Raw genomic sequence first — 24,512 nt, forward strand, 5'->3', positions numbered from 1 at the left:
CCAGTTAGGCAAACAGCATTAAAATCCTTTGAAATCTTTTAGTTATATGATCCCTGAGTTCAATAAAGTCACTTCGCGACAGCTTTTCCTTCAAATTATTTGTAAATTTAAAAACTGAATTATCGCATTTAACTTTTGTTCACGTATTTATTTATGCTGCCACATTTATATTATCAAGCTCGTCACTTTTCTCTATCCGCCACCTGTAAAACCGAGGGAGAGAACAGCGGTAAAGCTAGACAGGTGTGTGGATGACAAGGAAGGGCTCCTGTGCATGGGCTCACAGGGCAGGCGAATGGAATACATAAATCCCCTGTCAGTTGGATGACTTGATTTAGTTGTGTGGGAAGGCAATAACTCCACGGTTTCCCACCCCAGGACTACGTGGGGAAGTGGAGATGGCTGCCTGGGCCGTCAGGGCTCATGAGCCCTGCATACCTTAGCGAGCCTGGGGAGCAAACGTTTTCTGCGTGGCCTGAGGGAGAACAAGTGGACATTGGACCATCTCGGCGTGGAAGACTCACACTTGTGGTGACTACTGCAACCTCGGGTGGCACTGATTATGCGGCAAGAGACCAGGGACACTGAGGAAGCTTCGTGAGGAAGCCTCATCAGATGTCACATGGGGAAACATCCAAGCTAAAAACTAAAAAGACTGTTCCAGTTTGGTGGATGCCACAGAAGCCCACAGGACAACCGCTGATCAAACACCTTCCCTCCCTCCAAGATGCTTCAGTAATACCAATCCATTCTGAGATAAAGTGTTTGGAGGGGAGTGAACCATTCTGAATTGACTCAGTTTAAATAATAAATTATTTTCTCTGTACAGAAACGGCTACGGTAACTTTTTCTGCCACGAGGAGGAAGGTTTTGTTGTTGTTGTTTTTGTTTGTTTTTAAGAGGAACGGGTTCTTAAAATTAAAATGATTTATATGAAAATAAAATTCTATTTTGGAAAAAATAATTTGTGGGATCTACAATGCCCACTCAGGTAAAGAAGCAAATAATTCATACTTTTTATCCAAAACCTTCATCACTGTACCCTGCCTAGCTCCATCCAGAGTGCTAAATCCTCTCAACTTTTCAGTCTATTTCAAAATGGAGCCAGGTTTCTCAACAGGAGTGATTTTTTTCCTTCCATGGGGCGTTTGGCAATGTTTGCAGACATTTTTGGTTGTCACCCTAGGTGGTGGGGGAGAAAGTGCTACCAGCATCTGGTGGGTAGAGGTCCTATAATGCACAGGACAGCCCCCACAACAAAGAATTATTCAACCCCAAATGTCAATAGTGCCAAGGCTGAGAAACTTTGAAACCGAGGAACCTTGATCTTGACTTGGGCTATTTGCTGACGATGTCCACATAACAGGAGACAGGACAGATGCAAGTACAGGAGGGTAACTGGGCTGGAATCATTGAACGTTTCTCTTTTTTGTTGGGAGTGGAGGGACTAGGTATTTTGATTCTGACATTCAGAGCAGAGGAAGAGAAACGTCCACCTGGGGGTCAGAAGTGGCCTCAACGGATCCCGCAGCATCCAGGAGCTCAAAGGAATGCAGACCACTTGCAGTTCCCTCAGGTTGAGGCTCTTCCCTGATCCCTGGGTCTTGGATCTTTCGCTTTTGTGTGATGGAGCAACCTAGTACAGCAGTTAAGGGTAGAGACTTTGAATTCTGAGTTCAAAGGCTGACTTCAACTACTTCTAGGTTGTATGACCGTAAGCAAGAGTCCCAATCTCTCCGTGCCTCCAAATTCTCATCAAGCAGAGCCAACGCTAGTATCCGCCTCATGGATGTGTTATGTTAAGCTCAGCCCTGTGGTGTGTCAAGTCAGTAAGTGTCCTCCCAAGTGGGCTGGGACTTTGCTTAACTTTACGTCTCTCACGTGCACACGTAAGTAAGAATCGGGAAGACACACGTACTCCCACGCTACTGAATCTCTCTGCGTTATGTTAATACAGTATCATTTAGCACTTGTCAGTGCTGTCTTCTCTTTTCTACTTGCTTTAATTTTCTGGGTCTGAGATCCTTTGGTGTTTTCCATAGCAATTAATCCATTCGCATGTGTCCGTGGATGTGTGCGCTCAGACTCTGTAGCTGGACAACCTGGTCCCTGCCCACTAGCTTTGTGACTTTCAGCTCGTTACTTAACTTCTCTGTGCTCAAGTTTTCATGTCAATAATATGGGAACGGAAGTGTGTACATCACAGTGTTGCGGGTGAAGTAATTTACCATAGGTAAAATGCTTGGAACGATGTCTGGCACACATTTTAAATGCTATATAAAGGCCAGTTGTTGCCATCATTATCATCAGAAGCAGCACTTTGTGGTTCATGTTCAATTCCAGATCAGTACTAGTTGAGGGACCCTTTGATATTTTTGAGGGTGGGACTGTGTCTCACTTTGCTTTGCTTCCAGGCTTGAGTGGGAAGCCTATTTCATTTCTAACGCCAAAGGAGCGAGTTGGGGGGATAGGGAGGAGATTTTTCTTGGTAGTTGGCCAGAAACAAAAAAGGACCCACCTTTGATGACTTTCTCTGCCATAATCTTGCTAGAACCCCTTTCCGTCACAGTTTTAGCAACTGTTGTGTCACCATCTTAACTTAAAAGGGATTCTCTTGGAAAGATGTACTCAGGAGCAAACTCACTCCCTCCTCTTTCCCCATCCCAAGAGCCCGGCACAAGGCCGTGCAACAAGTGTTGGTTGCATTGAATTGGCTTACTCAAATTAGGTAATTCCCGAGGAGATATTTCAGCAGCTGCCTCGGCCACACACGATATAAGCCACTTTATTAAAGACTAGAGTGGACCTGGTACGCAGACCCTCATCATCATTCTTTCCAGAAAGGTTTCATGACTCGTTTTATTAAAAACAATCTGGGACTATTCATCAGCTTTTACATCATCAAGGAGACAAGAGATACTCTGATTAGGGAGCCACCCCTTTAAGTTAAAAAACAAGGAAGAAACTCCATTTGGCTATGGCTCCTAGACACTGCATTACATGGAAATATGTACCTCCCACTTCTCGTTCATCTCTAAAGAACTGGAACAACATCGGATTCAATCAAACCCAATCAGCATGTAATTAAGTAACTGCTGGGGGCAGAAGTACTGTGCCAGGTGTCTGGGGACCTGCCCCTAAAATACTAAGAGACAGTGGAGGGGAGAGACAGAGCTCAGTCCACTGGGAATGGAATCAGAAAATGCCTTGGGAAGATCGCACGGGGGATGGGTCTTGCTTGAGGGGGTTGAGTAATATTTCAATCAGTGGCCATGTGACAGGCAGCATCTGGTTCTCAGAAAACACAGTGCTAAGAGTTACTGGAAAGGGGTGTGTAACGGGCCGAAGGAGCAGCATGGGATAGCTCAGGGCCCCACGTGGAATGAAGGTTTGCACGCTAATGGCAATATCCCGCAGGGAGTGCCTGCTCAGGAGATGGGTCGGGGTGGGAGAGTGTGAGGAAGGGCAAGATGGTGAGAGAAGCCCCTGGAAATATCTAGTGCTGCCTCCAAGCTCTGGTGCAGGTGTACCTGTTGCTACCGCTGTACCTGGGATAACTGTGCAGCGGCAGCATGTTAGATGGCCTGGAGCTTTGTGATACAGCACAAAGGGCTGGCCCCGGGTCCCAACTGTTATCGGGAGAGCGTTGTAAGAGTTCAAGGAAGCAACACATTATTGAACACTTCAAATGAAATGATGGAGGATTTGAGGCTATTTCTTTTGTATGTTTTCGTTTGGCCTCCCAAGTATGTCATAGGTTGAAAGAGCAAACTATTTCCTCTGAGGTGGTTAAAGCGAGCACTTTATCTGAATATCTGAATTGTTGATTCCACAATACCCCACTTCACATATGCTTCTTCCCCCAAGGTTCTGGAGAATATAAGGAGCGTCACTCCATTTTAAATGCGGTGATGTCGGAGGGGCGCCTGGATGACTCAGTCCGTTGAGCATCCGACTTCAGCTCAGGTCATGATCTCGTGGTTCATGAGTTCGAGCCCCACGTCATGCTCTGGGCTGACGGCTCAGAGCCTGGACCTGCTTCGGATTCCGTGTCTCCCTCTCTCTCTACCTCTCCCCGGCTCCCACTCTGTCTCTCTCAAAAATAAGTAAACATTAAAGAAATAAAGAAATGTGGTGATATGGGAAAAACATGGCAGCCGTAAACTTCCCATTGCTTCCGGCAGCTGCCTGAGCTACTTTGCAAGCTGAGAGGAAAACAAAAACAGGCGACTCTCTCCTTCGGCCTTCGGCATATACTCACCTTCCCACCCAGGCTCAGATGCTCTTGCTCCAAGGCTGTGTCTCAGTAAGTGGAATCATACCCTCAAGTACGTTTGTTACTCAAACACTCCCCAAGTTACAGTCCCCAGGAGTATAGGTTTTAGGTGGATAAAATGCTGTTTGTGTATGAAGATGCTATTGCTCCTCAGACAGTTGCCCATGTGTAGCTGAAAACAAACACACAAACCAAACCCTAGCCTGTGACTTGTATTCCTCCTCCACTATTGGTTTGTGACTACAATCACAGCTTCCGGGTGGTTGACATTTTAAGCTCCCCTGCTTTGCTTCAGAGAATGCGAATACCTCTGTTCCGAGGGAGCCACCCTGCCTCTCAGTCGGGACAGGTGAGGACAGTTTACTGTGGACGGTGCAGAAACTCCCCTCTTTATTTGACCTTTCAAGAATGCGATTAGAATGACAGCCTCTCAAAAGATAGCTTTGGTTATAATTCTTCCTTCTCCTCTTTTTGCTTCTGTTCTCCTTCCTCCCTCTGTCGCTCCCTTCCTTTTTTCCTTTGTGTCCTCTCCTCCTCCTCTTCCTCTTTTTCTTTCTCCTCCTTCTTCAAATATACAAATTTCTGACTTCTCTCTTCCATCCAGCCCCTTCGGTTCCTTGTCATGCGTCTTCCTGCTCGCCAACGTCCTCTGTTCTAGCAAAGTCCCTGCAGGGCAGAGGCCCTCTCAGACTCTTGGTACTACACGTATGGGAAGTCCATCCCTGAGCAGGTGACATCCTTGAATTCCCAGTAATGAATACAAAACAGAGATAACAGAGAGGTCGTCTTTCAAATTTGAGAAACCTCTGAGCATTCTACCATCGAAATAAAGGATGGCACCCGTGGAATGGGCAGGCTACTCCTCTACTCCTCACTCATTTGTAAATGCAACTTACTCATTTCAGATGCATTGCCTTTTCTCAGTACTTGGTTCTGTTTCTTTCTGCCTAGAATGATTTTCTTCCTCTTCTTGGACAGGCAAAATATTCTCATCTATCAAACCCCAGACCCACAACTCACTCATTCCACAAGGCCTTCTTTGACTGCTTTGGCCCATGAGGGGCTTTTTTCTTGGAGTGTTATAGTATTTATGATTAAAGCACTCATTCCAGGTTGTTCTCTGCAGTAGAAATGCTCCCAAGGAGAGTCTCCCAACGTTTCCTTCATGATCCAGTATTTACTGAGATTAGTAGACCCACCTCTCCCTCACTCCTGATCATTCAGGCACAGGCTGCTGCTAGTGGCCTGAGGGGAAGGAAGACTCACTTGCCAGATCCTTAAAATGGGTCACAAAATGCAGGAAGTTGTTTGCCTTAAACCTAAAAGACTCGCTTACACATATTGAATTTTTTTTCTGAAAGGATGTGGCAAAAAGGCAGAGTAAACAAAAACCAGTTACTGAATAGTAGCTAAGTGTTTTTCTTTTACAAAATAAAATTTCAGTAATTTTTACTCTAATACAGAAATATTTAAAAAGTTACTAAATAGAATGGATATGAACCCATATCTTATGGATTTTCTTCATCAATGATAAAGGAAAGGCACCAAGGATAGGTCAATGCTTTATATTAGAAATAAGGGTAAAATGATAAAGTCATCCCCCCACCCCAAGAAGTGAGATGTTAACACTTATGTTTCCTGAGACATAAGAATATCTGATGTTCCTCCTGTGTCAGAAGCCTTCTGTCAAACTCCCTGAGCGCCTGCTGTGATACCCGGACCTATGGAACACCTGCTTATGCCTACAACAGCCTCAGATTAGATAGAGCTGCTCCCTCAAATCACAGTTTCTCCTAAAAGCCCATGATGTCTACCCCACATGACTTAACTCAATGTATTTATTTATTTATTTATTTATTTATTTATTATTTTTTAAAGTTTATTTATTTTTGAGAGACAGAGCGTGAGACCATGTGGAAGTGCAGGAGGGGCAGAGAGAGAGGGAGAGAAAGAATCAGCATGGAGCCAGATGCAGGCCTTGATCTCACTAACCGCGAGATCATGATCTGAGCTGAAATCAAGAGTCAGAAGCTTAACCGACTGAGTCACCCAGGTACCCCTAACCTAATGTATTTATAGGCACACAACTTCAGCCCAAATTATTTCTCCAAACTTGCAACCCAGTTTAAACAATGCAATCAGAACGAGTGGATACACAATAACTATAGATTTGGCGAGAAGGATGAAAAGTTATACATACATACACACACACACACACACACACACACTTTTATACACAGTTTTAAACAGGTTTTAATCTATAAAGTTTTATACATCTCTGAGTAATATACCGTTAAGGGAATTCGTACGGTAGAGTAACAAAAATTTGGTAACAAAGAAAAAAAGGAATTTCTAGTTCATTAAAAAAGAGTGACCAGAGCACAGTAACTAGTTATTCAACGTTTGACATAATCTCCAGTACTTAGAATCAGGTGAGATTGGCACTGCACTTACTAACGTGCCTTACTCAGGCGGTAACGGGGCAAAATAGGGTTTGGTTAAACTGTCCTCAATGGTCTAGGTCACAGAGAAAGCCAAATCAAGACACTTTTTATATCAAAGGAAGGATGAGGCTTGATTAAATGAGCTGTGACCTTCTTTTCCTTAAAGAGCTTATCTCTGAAAGGGATGTGCCCTGATTGCATTATTATTAACTACATCCTTGTTATTTTCACAAGACAAGGGAAAGACAAGAGAATTAAGTAACAATAGAACTGGAAGGGATATTTATATTAGACATCAGAATTTCAATTTAAAATCTTTGCCCACTTGAAATTATTGTTTTAAGACCATTTAAAAATGTTCTTATATTTTAAATTAAATCTTCCATGTCTTGTGCTTCTCGGTCACTCTGCCTATCATTTTCCTTCTGCCAGACAATAAATGACTAGTGGGATAAAACGGCTTAGCTGTGTTTTAAATAGTTTCACGAGGGGCTCCTGGGTGGCTCAGTTGGTTAAGCATCCAACTCTGACTCAGGTCACGATTTCACGGTCATGATCTTGGTTCGTGAGTTCAAGCCCTACATCAGGCTTTCTGCTGTCAACATGGAGCCTGCCTCAGATCCCCTCACCCCCTCTTACTGCCCCTCCCCCACCGGTGCACATGCTCTTTCTCTCTCTCTCAAAAAATAAACTAACATTAAAAAAATAAATAAAACAGTTTCATGAAAAGGAAAGATTTTAAGTACCATGAGAATTGAAGAATGCCACAATGGGGGCTTTGTTCCTTCTAGGCAGGTCCTGATTACTGGTGTAAATGTAATTCTGATCATGTTTCTATCCGCTGAGGAGGACCTCAGCTACTTTCCAGTTCTAATGTTCAATGTCAGGAAGACAAGAAGCATTGGTGGACAAAGAAAGGGACAGAAGTTGCCTGGTAGTTCTTCACCATGACCGGAGTACTTACGGGGCAGTGAGGTAACCCTCCAAAAAGCCAGCCACAAACATGATGATCTCATTGCTCAGGGCCTGAGAACCATACCCCGCTCTGATTTCCAGGACGCCCCAGCCTGTGGTTTTCACAGAGTCATTGTAAAAGCCATAGGCGTCCCCATTCCTGTCCAGTACGTTTTTGACTTGTACTGTCTTTTCAGCAGGCATCCAGTACACAGTTGCATAGTGGACTCCTGGAAGAAAAGAAAAGGCGATAATAACAGGATGCCATTTAACTGATTTGCCGATACACTTTTTCCCAGGTAACCAACGATTCCAACATAGTTGCTTTTAAGGAATCCTGTTGTATTAGAATCGGGACATCTGCCACTGTAGTTTGCCCTTGTTACAAGTGGGGAAAAACCAGAGCCTGATGAAGGGGGATGAGCTCAGAACATGGAGAACTAGGTCAAAGGTGGGGGGAAGTAATCAGAGCATCGCAGAGGTGGGTCTCAATGTTTCATCCTTAGAGATGGGATTCTGGGCAAGGCCAGGGCCGGGGCTCCTTTGATCCCCTCAGCCGTTGTATCAAAGCATCCATATTCTCAGGCTCCTTATTGTCTCTCTTTTGCCTAATTCTTCACACGTGACATTAGATTCCTATTTTGTGGGAAATAATATAAACTATTGCCTCTCAAGTTCTTGATATTTTTGTGAATTTATCCTGACACGTCCTGTAGCCATCTCCCCCTACTGGTTCACCTCCATCCATCTACCCATGCTATGGATTGACCCCTCTCACTTTTTTTGGGAACTTGGTTCCATCCTGTGTCTTCCTGCTCCTGTACCCTAAAGCTCTCTTCCTGCAATGGCTCCTCCCACTGAAGTGGACTGACATGCTCCATTGTCTCATACCTAAGGGAAAACCAATCACAGAAGATCTCTTTGGAGCCTGGGACCAGATCTGGCCATCGCCAGAATCTCTCACTCCCTTCGTGAAATTATTCCAAATATATTCTAGGGCGTGCTGGGTCAGGGGCTATGCCAAGGGTGGTGAGAGAGCTATGAATATGACTGGCCCATTTCCAGACCTCACCCCTTAGAATGAGGCACATGCTCACACACCACTTCCTCAACTTCCTCCCTTCAGCCTGCTGCAGACTGGTATTCATCCCCATCATGCTACCGACAGTGCTCTGGTTTGGGTCACCGATGATATCCTTGAATCTTAATGTCACGTGAACTGCCAAAAGCCTTTGACGCTGGTGATCACTTATTCTTAAAACTCTTTCCTCCCCTGAATCTGGGACAGCATGAATCTCCCGAGTCTCCTCCTCTTCTGCCTGCTTTTACCCTCATCTTCCCCCTGGGTTTTTCTTTATCTTGTACGCCCAACGCACACTTGATAACATTAGCTGGATGATTCCATAAACAAAAGAAATTCCAAATATCCAAAACAGAATTCATTTTCTCTCTCACCCATCCTCCACCTTCTGCTTTCTATCTCTGTGATCGTTCCACCTGAGACCCACGCCCATCCAGGCCTCCTCTCTCTTCTGCAAACTCATGTTGAATCAAAGCCTCCTAAGCATCTCTTCCTCCAGTCTCTTCCTCTACAGCTCTACCTTTCCATGTTACTTCAGGTATGACAACTAGCCTTAACCATAAAAAAGGCCTTTTTGAAGGTCCCTCTGACCTGTAATTCGTTCTTCATACTCTGCCAGAGTGACTTTCCTAAAATGCAAACCTGATTTGTTTACTTGCCTACCAAAAATCTTCAGTGACTTCCATTTCCTATAAATAAAGTTCTTCAGCTTATACTCTTGGCCTTCATGATCTGGTTTCTGCCTACCTATGCATCTTCATCCACTACCCCACGCACTTGGTGATCTGGAAGCCATTATATACCACTGTCCAACCTGCCATTAGCTGGTCCAACACCTCTCACTTTGCATATGCTGTTTCCTCTGCCAGAGAGTTCCTGCCTTGTTAACCACACAGCAATCTCAAAATTGCTACTTAAGATGCAGGAGGTAGCACCCACTTCATGGAGGCTCGCTTGCCCTACAAGCTCAATGTAACTTGCTCGTAGGTGCATCTTCTTTGGGCCTATCACATTGCACTGTAACTCACATGTCTTCAGCTGCTTCTAGCCTATGAACTCCTCGAGGCCAAAGACTCCGCACTAGTATATTGCTTAGCCTATGGCAGATGCTCAGGAAGTATTTGTGAAAGGAAAGGAGACGGAGGAAGAAAAGGAAAAAGAGAAAAGAAATGTAGAAAGGAAATGGTACGTGATGCATTTGTTTCTTGGCCTAAGAAACTATGGCACAGCTGCTCAGGTGAAAGACCAACTTCATATTCAGGTCTTCAAAGAGGTAGGAAGAAGCTGGAATGACTCTCGGGTCCCAGACTGAGACCCAGTGGATGGATGTTGTATCATTGACTCAGAGAGGGAGCAGATGGGGAGAGAGGGAATATGAATTTAGTTTTGGACATACTGTGTTTTTAGTGATTAAGATACTAGAAAGTTCAGATTAAATGTTTATAAACGTTTTTTGTTGTCAACATTAGAAATGGACTCAACATTTTATCGATTTATTGTGTTGATGCAAAGATTGTCTATCATATGAGTGCTGAAAGTATAATCTTAAAACTAGAGTATCATAGCACCTTGTTCCAAGGGGGCTGGGTGATTGGCTGGGACTTGGTCAGACTTAGAAGCTAATGCTAATAATGACCCTTGAAGAATGATTCTTAGCAGGAAAGTCATTTTACTTCTGAGTGAAGTCATGACCATAATGGTGGGCTTTCTTTCTTTCTTTCTTTCAATTTATTTATTTGAGAGGGGGCAAGAGAGAGAGAGAGAGAGGCAGAGGGAATCCCAAGCAAGCTCTGTGCTGTTAGTGCAGAGCCTGCTTGGGCCTCAAACTCACGAACTGTAAGATCATGACCTGAGCTGAAATCAAGAGTCAGACACTCAACTGGCTGAGCCACCTAGGCGCCCCTGGTGGCCTTTCTTTAAAAATGGCTAAGTGGTTGGGGCACCTGGGTGGTTCAGTCAGTTGAGCGTCTGACCCTTGATTCGAGTCCAGATCATGATCCCAGGGTTGTGGGATTGAGCCCCGTGTCTGGCTCTGAGCTGAGCGTGGAACCTGCTTAAGATTCTCATTCTCTCTCTCTCTCTCTCCCTCCCTCTCTCTCTCTCTCTCTCTCTCTCTGTCCCTCTCCACTGTGTGTACTCTCTCTCTCTCTCAAATGAAAAAAAATTTGGCCAAGTGAAAATAATGACATTACTAAGCATACGTAGATTCATAGTACTTTGTTAAACTCTGGGTGACAAATAAGAGTCTACTTGTTAATAAAGCCGATTGGCTGCAATTTGACAGTTGTGGGTAGCATCCATAGCAACTTCTCTTCTTTCGCTACCAAATGCAATAAATATGTTTTCCAGATTGATTCTGGATCACAGTGCCTTGGCCTCAGTCTTTCCCTAGCTTTCCTCACACCTTCTCTTCCACCCTCACCTCCAGTGAGTCTTGTAGGAAAGTGAAGAAAGCAAGGCTGACTATATAAAAGCAGCCCCCCCGCCCCCCTCACAACTGCTGCCATCAGGGGCAGAGACAGAAACAGAAAGTGTAAAGGGAAGAAGCAAGGTGAGCAAGCCTCGCCAGGCTCTTCCCTTTCTGTTCCACCCACGTGGCATGCTTTTAGCTTCGTTCCCTTTCTCTGAAACCTCAGCATTTCTCTCTGAACACCGGCCGCGGCCTTCCCTAACTTCACCTTCCATTCCAGCAGCCCCTCTGGACATAAACTTGGCTTGCTCCCTCTCCCGAGCACTCAAGGGCTGTGTGTTCACTGTTGCCGGCACTCCGTAACTTCCTGACCGCAAATAATGAACTTCTGCAAATCTGTGCTTGTTTTTGACACTAGTGCGCCTCCATGCTTGAAAGAAACCTTTTCCCTTAAGAGAATTAGGTGATAAAAATTTTACTGCTAACACACTGACTGATTTAGCACATGCCTTGAAAATCTAGCCAGCATCTAAATTTTACACTCCCCCCACCAAATGAGGTCTTCCCTGCCTCAAGGTTTTCTCCTTGCATCAGCTCTTTCTGGTCTTCCTGGCACTGTGCTACTTTCTGATGTTCTTAAATCCTTTAATAGTTTTTATTTTATTTTATTTTATTTTTTTATTTTATTTATTTTTTTGGAGAGAGGTGGGGAGAGGGGGAGAAGGAGACAGAAGGAGGGAGAATCTTAAGCAGGCTCCACGCCAAGTGTGGAGCCTGACACGGGGCTCGATACCACGACCCTGGGATCATGACCTGAGCCAAAATCAAGAGTCAGACAGTCAATGGACTGAGACACCCAGGTGCCCCAATTAAATCCTTTAGTAGTTTAAGCTATTGCACGTTTCCATTTTTTTTAATTAAAAATTTTTTTATTTTATTTTAAATTTATTTATTTATTTTGAGAGAGGGAGAGAGAGCGAGTGAGCAGGAGGGAGAGAGAGAGAGAGAGCAGGAGGGGCAGAGAGAGACAGAGAGAGAGAGAGAAGCCCAAACACACTCCATACTGCCAGCACAGACCCCGACGCGGGGCTGGAACTCATGAACTTTGAGATCATGACGGGAGCTAACACCAAAATGTGGACGCCCAAATGACCGAGCCACCAGGCGCCCCTCTATTTTTTTTTTTTATACATCTCCATGTTGGGAGGCAGATGTTGTGAAAAGGATAAGCAGTAGCAAACAGGTAGAAAACTATACTTTTAATCCCAAACTAGCTTTACACCAACTCTGTGAGGACAGAGTGGTCCCGCTTACCAACGTATACCCTGGGAGCGCTGCACCTGGCAAAAGACTGTTTCTGGGTGAGTCTAGTTTAATTGCATGTGTTCTTAAAATGAAAGTGAAGTTTATCAGGCCATTCACAGAAGTTAGTCAAAGCAAGTCGTTATGTCTTCAAGCTCAGGGCAGGGGTTTGGGGATGGTTCAGACACCCAAGGGGCAAGTGACACGTGTTGATATTTTCCCTAGAGTTGTTAACAGGGAAATGAGATTTAAAACTTTTTAACAGCAACGTCTTCAAAGCCAACGCATTTGATAAATATCTGGGAGCGTTACTTTATAAAAACAAAGCATTTTTCTTCTATAAGATAAAAATGGAAGAAGTCACCTCATTTTTATATTACTCTGCACATCAAAACCCAAACGCTCACATTAAATTTATTGACTTGTGCATTCTAATATTTTCTATGAGTTTTCAGCTGGAAAAAAAATCCTAACACTGTCTTAGTGTTTGTAAAATAGTCATAAGTGGCTTAAGTCGCCCTCTCCCATATTTGGAAACTAATTTCCCGAGCACTTCATTCATGAAAAAGTAAGTGGTTTTCAACCCAGAGCAATGAAATTGTACCTAGTATATTCAGTAAGTTAGGAAGAGAAAAGGACGAAGAAAGGGGAGGAAGGATACAAAATAGGTAAGAGAAAATAGTTTAAAAATTAAGATTGCAACTTAAAGCTATTCAGATTGAGTTTTGCTAAGTAGTGTTGACTCTGGTCCTTAAAGTGTTTTTCTCCTTTACGTCCACTGACCATGATTTCTCAGTATCTCTTGGCATACCTTGGCAGTATACTTCCCCACTTCCCTTCTTGGGAAGGGCTCAGTAAACTGCTATCTGGATTTTAGATTTGATTTGGCTCTTCATCAGAATCACTAAGAAAATAACTGATTCATGAATGAACGACCTCCAGGCAGCAAAATTGTAAGTGTTTCAGCTCTCACTCCCAGCGGAAATCAGAGCCTGGGACTCTTGCTGGATGGAGGACTATTTTGGGAAAGTGCTCCCTGGGAACGGGGATGGGGAATGGGGAAAGTGAGGCCAGGAAGGAGGGAAAAACTAATTCGAAGGTACGATTTGAGATGGCCCGAACAGCGGTGTAGATAAACCCCTGATGACCCCATCCCAGGGATGGAAGGAGGAGCATTTATCCACCTGCTCCATCCTGCTTTAGGCAAAGGCTGCCCTGTGGGGTGTTAAATCCCTCTTCCCCGGTTTGCAGATGCTCCAGTGCTAGGTGGTTACCACGCCAGAGAAGCTCTGAGGTAGAAAGCAAGGAATCCCTACACTGCGGCTAGGGTGATGTGCCTTACCTTACAGCTTCAGAAGCTCGAATAAAGGGCAGTGAGAAGGTGTGAGGTGCAATGCATAACGTGCCCAATATATTAGGTAAGTAGAGAGGGACATCTCTTTTAAAAAATAGTGTCAGGGGTGCCTGGGTGGCCCAGTCAGTTAAGCGTCCCACTCAGGCTCAGGTCGTGATCTCCTGAGTTCCTGAGTTCAAGCCCCGCGTTGGACTCTGTGCTGACAGCTCAGAGCCTGGAGCCTGCTTCGGATTCTGTGTCTCCAGAGCTCTATCTCTGCCCCTCCCTCACTCAAGCTCTATGTCTCTCTCTCTCAAAAAAAGTGAATAAACATTTAAAAAAATAGAGTCAAAGACACAAAACGCTAATGTAGAAAAATGCCGAGACATTTGCCTGGATATGGAATGATCCCTTTCCTTCATTCCCTTGGAACGTACCTATTCCTCACTGCTAGTTTAAATCAAAATTCTTGCTAAAAGTCTTATCCACTTGGCCCCTTTCTGACTCTGCACTCTTAGCTCACTCCTCATCTAGAACATTCTTTAGTTTACATGTATTTGGGTGAATTTGGTTCACAAACTTGAATTACAAGCTCCTTGAGTATCAGAGGTGGTGTCTGTTACTTCATTGTATTGACTCCATCAGGCCTATCAAAGTTTTCTATTGATTATGTGACTGCCTACATCCCGAACTTTCACACCAGCTGGGAAGGTCACACTTTCACCCTAGCTGGGAAGGGGACAGGCTGGTATTGTCTGTATATTAATTCTAATGGTGAATTTGAATTTTGGTATCTTAGGTTTGCAAATGCTGGTTGGAACAATTCGCCACTACCTCATGTGCTGGGATTGTCACTGCATTTGCAAGGCTAACTGACACATTTTGGAGCAAGCCTTGAATCAAGAGACTTTCACAATTTCCCCCTGGAAGACTGTAACGTGATACCTGCTGTTTGCGCGGATGAGTTTCAAGTTTTAAAGTTTCCTCATAATTTCACTACCTCTCTTAGTTTCATCTTTTACTGCATTAAGTTCCTGTTTTGCAGTAGTACAAAGAATCAACATAACAGTAATAAATTTTCTAACTACATCCTTTAAAAAAATTTTTATCCATTTATTTTGAGAGAGAGAGAGCAGTGGAGGGGCAGAGAGAGAGAGAGAGAGAGAGAGACTCCCAAGCAGGCTCACACTGTCAGCACAGAGCCTGATGTGGGGGTCGACCTCACAAATTGTGAGGTCATGACCTGAGCCAAAATCACGAGTTGGGTGTTTAACGAACTGAGCCATCCAGGCGCCCCAGGAGGCTAAGTAAAGTTCAATCTTCAAGTGATTGTGAAATGTAAGTTGTAGGAGCAACTGGAACTCACTCCATTTTTTTTTTTTAAAAGATGAAGCACAAATGCATTTTAAAAACTTAAAAAATTGAACAAAATAAATCCTTTGAGATTCATTCCATTTTTGGTGCTGCTACCTCTTTTGCTATCTTAATAGTTAATGCTTTATAATTTAGAATCTTTCCTGCACCCCCCAAAAAACCCTAAAAGATAACAGGTGACAAAGTAAAAATAATGTGTAAAAGAGTGTGGAAACAAAAATTTCTGTTTTGTACGTCAGACATGGTTCCAAGCTGGAGTTTACATGATTCATAGCTTACCTATTATGAAAAGTTTTTTAAAAATATTCTACCTTGATTTAAAGACTTGAAGGAGGATCCTCTTACATTTTCTTCTGGAGAAAGACTTTGATCTTTGCTGTCAGATTCACATTTCCAGAAGGACCAGGAAACTAATTTTAATAATAAAGGCGAATGGGCACTTTCCCCAGAAATTGTTCTGGAACTTATCTTGTACACATTTTTATAAACAAACTGATAGAGGGAGAGCACAAGACAATATTCAAGTTTACCAAGAACACTGACTTCTTTGGAGTCTGAAACCCCACGACAATGGGGATGAGCTGTAGGAAGATTTAGCGAGGCTCAGAAAGACCAAAAAGAGTTGGGAAATTCTTGATTCAGGATTAAATCATGATGAATAAAATTGCATTTAGAAAAATCAAGGTGATTTCAATCAATCAGTTGTAACCCAGGAAAGAGACCTAGGGCACTGCTCACTTCTGCAGCACCTGCTTAACATGCTGGTGTGTACTCCAAATCCCTGAAACGTTGGACCATGATTAAGGAAAAAAACCCTGCTTTTATAACAAGTTGTTACTTCACAGCACGTAGACTATCATCTGCAATCCTGGTTGTCTTATCAAAAGATCCATGATGACTTTCCAGAGAAGGGAAACTCCAACGGCCAATAGTAACGGTCACTCAGTTACCCATCCCCCACAGTTCGGGGCGCTGTCTCCCACAACCACCTTATGACACAGACACTACAATACCCACGTTACAGAAGAGGAAACTGAGGTACAGAGATAGTAGATAACTGGCTGAAGGTCACACAGTAAGTATGGGAGCCAGGACTGAAACACAGGCAGTCTGGCTCCATGGTTTCTGCTTCTAGAATTCCATGCTACCTCTCTCATATTACACTTCCAAAAATGAACTGCCACAGAAAGAATGAACACATGGAACAACTACCTCAAGTGAATTTGGAAATAAGAAGGGCCTCAGAGTTAAAGGATCAACTGAGAATAGCCTCAACCAAAGATCTACCAAGGCACCTTAAGGAGACTGAACAGCTCCCAAGACGGCAAATCCCCCACAACACATAAAGGTATTAGCCCATCTAGAGAGGCAATGGGTTGGTCTCCGGTGGGCACCGGTGAGTCATGGAAGTGTGGAAGAGGCAGTGTCCCAGAGTCAAGGGCCAGCTGTGCCAGGCAAGCATTGTCTAGGCCAACAGAAGCCTCAGTCTTACTGGGGAGCAAATCAATCAGGCCTTCAGCCTGAGAAGCCCTGATATTATCTATCTGGTGTAATTTGATTATAAGAAAGTGGCTGGGGCAATCTGCTCAAACTTAATTATTGGTATTTTGGTGAAGAGACTCGGGTGAATCAGCTTCTTTGTATCTGATCAGCTCTAGAGCTCGGGAGAGAATGCATTTCCAGAATCTAGCCCTGCAAGTCCAGGGGCCAGATTTGGAACCAGTTTTACCAAAGCACATGCCAACTTAAAAGTTCTCGGCAACCAACTCATCTCTTTCCCTAGTGATGTGATTTCACTCTACACACCACTTAGAAAAATTATGTAAGACATTCCTAAAAACTAATATGGGGCTTTTCAATCTGGAAGGATAAAGGCAATGCTATTAAATGGCTGAAGTGTATAACAGTTTGAAAGACAGGCAAGGATGAATGTGCAATTGTTTGCCAATGTTTCTGTAGGAATGAAGCTACCAAGTAAGCTTTAAAAATTAAGGATGCTTTTGGATTAATAGGTGCACACTGGTAGCTATCAAAATCATCCCAGGGAGATGAAAATGCAATCCCTTCAGTGTTTGTTGGGTACTCGTCAAATTCAGAGTACCGAGCAGGGCACTTCAGAGAAAACATGACAAGCAAGAGGTAGCAAAGGCTGTCAGTCTAGCAGAAGGGTAAAACAGAGCAGAAAAGTTGCACCGGAAAGCAGGTTACTATGGGTGGAACAAAGGAAACAGATCACGTCTGTTCTAAGTAATCAGTGTGGGCTCACCAGCTGTTCCACAAGACCATGGTAAGAAGTCTTTTCCGGATTGCCAGGCACAGTGCTGTCAGGATCACTGGCGGAAGAAACTTCCTCGCTCTTTGCCTTGACTCCTGACCAAACTGGCCTGGTGTCAGCTGATTATTTGGAGAACTCAGTGTAAGCAGCTGTTTCTTGTCAGGTGATAACTTCTTAAATAAACAGTGCCTCATCTTCAGAAAAACAATACCTCTACCTCACTCCTCAGGCTGTCCCCTCCATCTAATGAACATTTAAAACAACCCAGGGGTGCCTGGGTGGCTCAGTTGGTTAGGCAACCGACTTTGGCTCAGGGTATGATCTCCCAGTTTGTGAGTTCGAGCCCCGCGTCGGGCTCTGTGCTGACAGCTCAGAGCGTGGAGCCTGCCTCGGATTCTGTGTCTCCCCCTTTCTCTAACCCTCCCCTGCTCACCACGCTCTGTGTTTCTCTGTCTCTCAATAATAAATAAATTTAAAAATAAATAAATAAACCCGAAAACTCCAGAGGAACAGAAAAGTTAGAAGGGTTTCACTCATCATTCTGGACACAAAAAGCCATTTCCGTTTCTGGAGCACTTTCTAGCCTGTCCCAGGCACGTCTGAATGAGCAGCTGGGCTAAAAGTGTGGCATGAGCGCCACCTCCATATCCCAGGCAAGGAACAGAATGTGCAGGTAAATCAGGAGTCAGGGGTCTGGGGGTGCATGGCTGCTGATCCCAGAGGCCCAGGCAGTTTAAAAGACTGGAAAGATTTAAGAGTGGTAAGTGGGCAAGTTGTGAAAGCAAAGAGCTTGAAATCTGGTAACTGTGGTTGCTTGTCGATGGAAGGTGGTGTAATAAGAATCAGTACACTCATTTGGGAAGGGGTTTGCTCTCCCGAACTCCACCCTACTCTTGCACAAGTTCAGCACAGAAAAGGGCTTATGAAATAAACTTAATCCTCCCTTAATATTACTGTTGAAGTCTTTCAAGTGTCTATGGTTAATCTTGGTCTTATCCATTGGGAAGAAAACTGATAAATCCAGGAGTTTTTTTGTTCTTGTTTGCTTTTTTGTTTCGTTTTGTTTTGTTTTTGTTTTTGTTTTTTTCACAAAGGGTATGGATTGGTGTTAATATCTGTAAGGATAACACCTGTTTTACAAAGGGGGTTGTATTTAAGTAAATGCCATTTGTCAACTCAGCAACGACTTCACTTGCTGCGTATCTTAACCCAGACTACTGAATTTCTCTCAATTTCAAACGTTCTGTAGAATGAGGATAACAAATCCTATTTAGGGTTGTGGTAAGCATTAATAGGAAAAGCCCTTTAGCACATCGCCTGGCACATAACAAGCTGACAATACCAGGTTGCGGTTATTTTAAACCAAAGTCATTGGCAGTTGAGAAGCAAAACTGGCAGTCCGGAATCAGACCTCTAAGATGTGAATAAATACATTTTATTTATAAATATATTTATATTTAAATATTTTATTTATTATTTATTTATTATATTTTATTATTAATTTATTAATTTATTATATATTTATTTATTGTATTTATTATAAATATATTTATTTATACTGTTTTTTTTAGGACCAGTAGAGAAAGGCTCAGCAAGCCAAGTGTCGCGCAGGAGCGAACTGATTTATTGGCCAAGAATTCTAGCCAACACTTCTTAAGTTCGCAGAAGCACACCCCGTGCCCTTCTCGGGGGCCATCCCGGAGCTGCGGCGGGCCGCAGCGGGTCCGGCCCGTCCCCCCGCCCCGCGGCGTCCGTCCAGAACCCAGACACCCGCTGGGAGTCAACTTGGCCGAGCCCGGGCGCGGGCGCGGGCTGGAGCGCACGGAGCGGCGGCGGGCGCAGCGCGGGGCACGCAGGCGCCTGTCCCCGGACTCCCCCTCCCCGGGGCCTCAGGTCCCCGGGGCGCGCATGGCTCACCTGCCAGGCTCGGCGACACCGCGGCGGCCAACAGCAGCAGCAGCGGCAGCAGCGGCGGGGTCGGCGGCGCGGACAGCCCGGGGCGCCCGTCCCGGCTGCGGCGGGCCATCGCTCGGCGGCCGCGACCTCCCCCGGTTGGACGAGGCAGCTGTCGTGAGAGCGGCTCTAGGGCCGGCTGCACGGCGCAGCGTCTCTGAGGTTGGGGCGTCCCTAACTTCCCTCTTCCATTAGCCCTGCCTGTTTGGGGCTTTTAGGGGCGAGGAAGCCTCACGTGGCCTTGGGAACAACCTTCGCCCCGCCAGGCCCCAGTCTGGGAAAGGCGGGTCCTTTCTGACCCTTTAGCACCCTGTGGGCTGGGCTGGGCAAGTTCCCCAGCTGCGCTTATGCGATCTGGAGAGGGTACGTGCCACTTTCCCTGCACTCGTCAGGCAGTTTTGCGGCCCAAGGTCTGAACGAACCAGTTCACATCAACACCGCTAGCCTCTGTCGCCAGGTTCGGCCACTCGTCTGTAGCTGCTGGGATGAGGCACCCTGGGCGATGGTGACAGGCATGCCCCTGCCTATACGCAGCTCTGCTTCTTTGCCATTCTGCAGTGGTCTTCACGGGTCTCCTAATGCCTCAGTGATCAGTGCCCCTCCATCTCGGCTGTTTAACCTAGATCCATTTGCTGCAGCCCAGGACTTTCGCTCCTTTGCCGTTCTCTCCATTGGCTGGAGCCACCACTAGAATGTGACTCAGACGGGGCTGAAACTAGATCTATCCCTGAGTTCCCGCGAAGTTCCCATTTCTGTGGGGGGGGGGGGGGGTCAGTTGACATTGTGAAGTAGGCAAAACTATGCCTTGGGTGACATTGTGAAGTTGGCAAAGGGTGCCCTAGGTGACATTGTGAAGTAGGCAAAATGCATTTTATTTCTTCCATAAGCATTTGTTGAGCCCATCTTAGGTGCCAGGTGCCCGGGATATACAGACAATCAAGAGCATGTCCTACCAGACAAGAAGGGACAAAGCCCTATAAATAAACGGGTGCTCGGAATTTGCCATTAGTACTGTAACAGAGCTATGGTTAAGGTACAGTGTGGGAACCCAGGACCGGGACAAGCCACTACAGAGTGGGGTGGGGAGGCGCTAGGTACCCCACTCTCTTCTCTTGGTCTTTCTTGCAAGCTTAACTGAGATGTCAAGGGGAGATGGGAAGGGAGGACAAGAAGCAGCTTTCTTAGAGAGGGAGATAACATTTACAGTTGTTAGAATAGATGTAGAACAATTACACCACATCTCTGTGCAAATTGTTGAACACAAGTCCTAAGCCATCATTTTGTTTGGTGACAGCACTGATTACAGTACCTGGATGATAATGTCACTTAACGAATGAAGGAACTGAGGACATTGCAAAAAGTGCACATTTTTCTTCAAGTTAGAAAATTAAAGTGAAGGCAAATTATGAGGATTCTGGCTGCGCCACGTTGGGAAGAGAGCTACGTGGGACATTCAAAGAAGTTGTGCCACCCCAGATATTTGAGTCATGCTACCCTCTACCACCTTCTTTCATCTTACTAATCCTTCCAATGCAAGGAGCCAAGTATTTGGATGTGATCATGTATGTAAAAATACCTGGTGGGAGCTATGAGACATGCATTCATCTATTAGGTAGTCATCAAATATTTGTTGACTTCCATGTTCCAGACATAGAGCAATAAGCAAGGTGGACAAAATCTCTGTTCTCACAAAGCTTGCACTCTAGTGGGGGAAGCAAATTATGTAAATAAATTAATTCAATCAGGGTTTCTCAACTTCAGCACTGTGACATTTTGGGCCATACAATTCTTTGTTGTTGGGGGTTGTCCTATGTATCCCCTGGCCAGTATCCACTAAGTGCCAGTATCATCCCTCCCGCTAAGTTGTAACGATCTCAATGACTCCAGACTAATTGCCAAATGCTCCCCTAAGGGGCAAAATTGCCCTCAGTTGAGAATCACCGGATTGGATGATGATACATCTTACCTTCTTTAAATTGGAGGCGGGGCAGGGGGGTTACTTCTCAGGGAGGGATATGAGCAGCCAAACTCACACCTAACTGAGAAGAGAAGGACCACAGAAGATGTTGACTATGAAAGGTCTTTATCACTTTTCTGGCAGACATGTGTGGTTTGGGGCGTCTCACCAGCCATTACCTTATTCCTGGTGCTACTTTTTCCTGAATCTGGGCTCCACTGGTTTAGGAGTTTCAGTGAGCAAGAGGGAGGCATGTTTCCACCCAGAGACACAATAAAAGTTTCATTGAGCTGGGATTTGAAATTACTGCTTGGTCTTCACTGGGCTTCTCTGGAAAAAAATAAAAAGGATGCGAATGGGATTATTGTGTTGGTTAGAGTGGTTGAGTCTGACAATGAAATGGAAATGCAGCTACAGAGTAGTAGGAGGGAGCAGCAGAAGAAGCTCAGGGGAGTTCCTACTGAAATGATTAATGAATGTGCTGTCACCTCACCTAGGCAGCACCACCAGGGACTAAGGCTCCTCACCCCACCAGGCAAACAACCCCAGCTGGCTGAGATACTGGCCCCAGTCTATAGCTGGGTGACCAGTTACAGAAACAGAGATGGTGACCTCTGTGTTTCTTTTCTTGCTGTAACATATATATGATGGATTCAAAATTGTACAGTTCCAGAATGCAATGCACACATGTAAATTTATTTCTTTTCATAACTAACTTAGCATTCAAACACTTATCCACTGACAGTAGAGCTTTTCACAGGTCAAATTTTGGGTTATTCAGTCTTATTTTGGGCTAAGTCCTTACCATCCTTTGCCTTCTCTGTATCCTTCCCCATTTCCTGGACATTGATCTCAGTTTCAGGCGCCTTACATATTGACCTGATATTGGATAAGAGGCATCTACTCTGTGAGTCACCCTCTGGGCTTAGTGGTCTCCACCGAGATGTGGTTTATCTTTTCTGATCCTTTATCTGTGGTTCTTGGCTTTGAGTCTAGATTCTTACACATTCTGTGTGTATTAGTTAGGGTAATGCTAGCTATTATGACAAATAAACTCCAAAAGTTCAATGGGTTAATACAACAGAAGTTTATGTGTGGCTCACATCCCAGTTCAGTGTGGGAGTTCTTAATTTGTATGTGGCTTCCTTTCATTTAGAAATTTAGAAACCCAGAGGTGCTGGGTGGTTCAGTCAGTTAAGCGCCCGACTCTTGATTTCAGCTCAGGTCATGATGTCACTCACGGTCATGGGATTGAGTCCTGCGCCGGGCTCCGCGCTGAGTGCGGAGTCTGCCTAAGATTCTCTCTCTCCCTCTGTCTCTCCCCCTGGTCTCACTCTCACTCTCTCAAACAAAAAGAAAAAGGAAAAAGAAATTTAGAAACCCAGCTTCCTTTCATCTTGTGGTTCCACATTCCCTGAGGCAGAGGCTCCCAAACTTTGTTGGTTCATAGTGTCCTTCAGGTCTCAGCAATATATTCTTGGGGCTGCAGACCAAAAGAAATATCTAGTAGTTCCTTTTATTTAGTGGTTAGTGCTAAACAACTTAATAATAGTAGTTTTCTCAGTGTCCTGGGACAGTGGTATGCTTTCTTCAAAAATCAATAATATCCCAAATACACTCTTCAGTTCATTATGGTGTGATCTACTGATACTACTATTTCCTGTGAAAATTTAATATATTCTAGGCACGTCTTGTGAACTCATTATGGTTGTCAAACTAGAGGCAGAGATAATCACCCTAGGACCTTGGAGTCTTTTCTTCCAACCAGAAGAAGGGGAAAGAGTATAGTGTAGCCCTGCTTTTTAATCACTTTTGCTCGTATTCCACTGACAGTCTCTAGACATATCGCCATACCTATATGCCAGAGAGGCTGGGAAATGCAGCAGTTTGTAGCTGGAACATCACCCCCCAGTAGGGAAACATGATTTTTTGTGGGCAGCTAGCTGTTTCTGATACTATTCGGCAACCTCTCCATCCAGATTTGGATTCTACTGGGTCCTTTGGCTCATTCTCAAGTGTGTCTGATCTCTGGGGTGTGGCAGTAGGGACTCAAAGATACTCTAGTGTGTGTCGATTAGTGAGCCTATCTGGGGATACATCTCCCCAGACACTTCCCCCAGTTGTTGCTACTCTACAAATCAGGTGCCGTGAGGGGCACACAACTTCATCCTAAGTTTTGCAAGTTCGTGAACTATGCTCTGGAAATTTTAAACATACTTTCCTCTGGTAATTCGAGACCTATCTTGGGTTTCTGTTACCAAATATTTCCACACGCAGCCCCACCCAGCGAGTAGGTGACTCACCCCCCCAAAGGAAGGGTGGTACTGGCCTTTGCATCAACCCACTACACATTTCTCTTATCAACTCTTCAAGCTTTTTACTTCTCTGGATAAAACTAATTCAACATTATTATAATTCTTATTCCAATTTATCTTTTTAATGTGTTTTTTAAATTTTATTTTATTTTTGAGACAGAGAGAGAGAGACAGAGCATGAGTGGGGGAGGGACAGAGAGAGAGAGGGAGACACAGAATCCGAAGCAGACTTCAGGCTCCGAGCTGTCAGCACAGAGCCTGACCTGGGGCTCAAACTGATAAACCGCAAGATCATGACCTGAGCTGAAGTCGGACGCTTAACCAACTTAGCCACCCAGGTGCCCCCCAATTTATTGTTCTTGAATATGCTTTATGCCCTTTTATTTAAATCTATGTCTTTCAAGGTTCCAAACCAAGGTTTTGAATATTTTAAAATATTTTCCTCTCCCAGAAGAAAGGTTACAGCTTTGAAGACTACGGTCTTTGTCTACTCAAAACCTCAAAAAGACACAAATTTCACGCTTTGATCTTTCAGTATTTTCATTTTTCCTCCCTTGAGCAATGAGCCTTGGACTCTTGGAATAAATAGAGTGAAGGAAGCTTTACAAGATTAAACAGTTTCTCAGAAGACAAATGTGTAGGGTAATGTCTTAGACTGCTATCCAACTATTCTGTGTGTTTACTTCTGTAACTAATTCTTCTCGTCTTTTCTATTCTTTCCCTCCATTATTGTGTGTAGGCCGTTTTGGTAGTTAAACTTATCATTTGGCCTACAGGTGTCAGAAGATAGAGCTGAGATTGCTACAGAACCGAAGAAAGGATGGACATGCCTCAGAAA

General features: G+C 44.5%; 1 protein-coding gene and 1 long non-coding RNA gene across 4 annotated transcripts in view; one reads left to right on the forward strand and one right to left on the reverse strand.

The window, feature by feature from the left end:
• Positions 1-21,556, reverse strand: part of PLBD1 (phospholipase B domain containing 1) — a 54,268-nt gene extending 32,712 nt beyond the window's left edge. Inside the window, exons 1-3 of one of the 2 annotated variants that reach the window (XM_053225853.1) lie at positions 21,539-21,556; positions 21,369-21,441; positions 7,685-7,904 (exon numbers count right to left, since the gene is read on the reverse strand). In XM_053225853.1, the coding sequence (XP_053081828.1) occupies positions 7,685-7,878 (194 nt within the window). In that variant the 5' untranslated portion in view covers positions 7,879-7,904; positions 21,369-21,441; positions 21,539-21,556. Of the gene's footprint in view, positions 1-7,684; positions 7,905-19,366; positions 20,126-21,368; positions 21,442-21,538 lie in introns of those variants that run through there. The other variant, XM_027035613.2, reaches the window with a different exon arrangement.
• LOC113592978 (uncharacterized) overlaps positions 20,165-24,512 on the forward strand; it is a 31,070-nt gene continuing 26,722 nt past the window's right edge. For both annotated transcript variants that reach the window (XR_008300124.1, XR_008300126.1), the window contains exon 1: positions 20,165-20,435. This is a non-coding gene — a long non-coding RNA (uncharacterized LOC113592978). The remainder of the gene's footprint in view (positions 20,436-24,512) is intronic.

The sequence above is a fragment of the Acinonyx jubatus genome, chromosome B4, assembly GCF_027475565.1.
Source record: "Acinonyx jubatus isolate Ajub_Pintada_27869175 chromosome B4, VMU_Ajub_asm_v1.0, whole genome shotgun sequence".
NCBI classification, from domain to species: Eukaryota; Metazoa; Chordata; class Mammalia; order Carnivora; family Felidae; genus Acinonyx; species Acinonyx jubatus.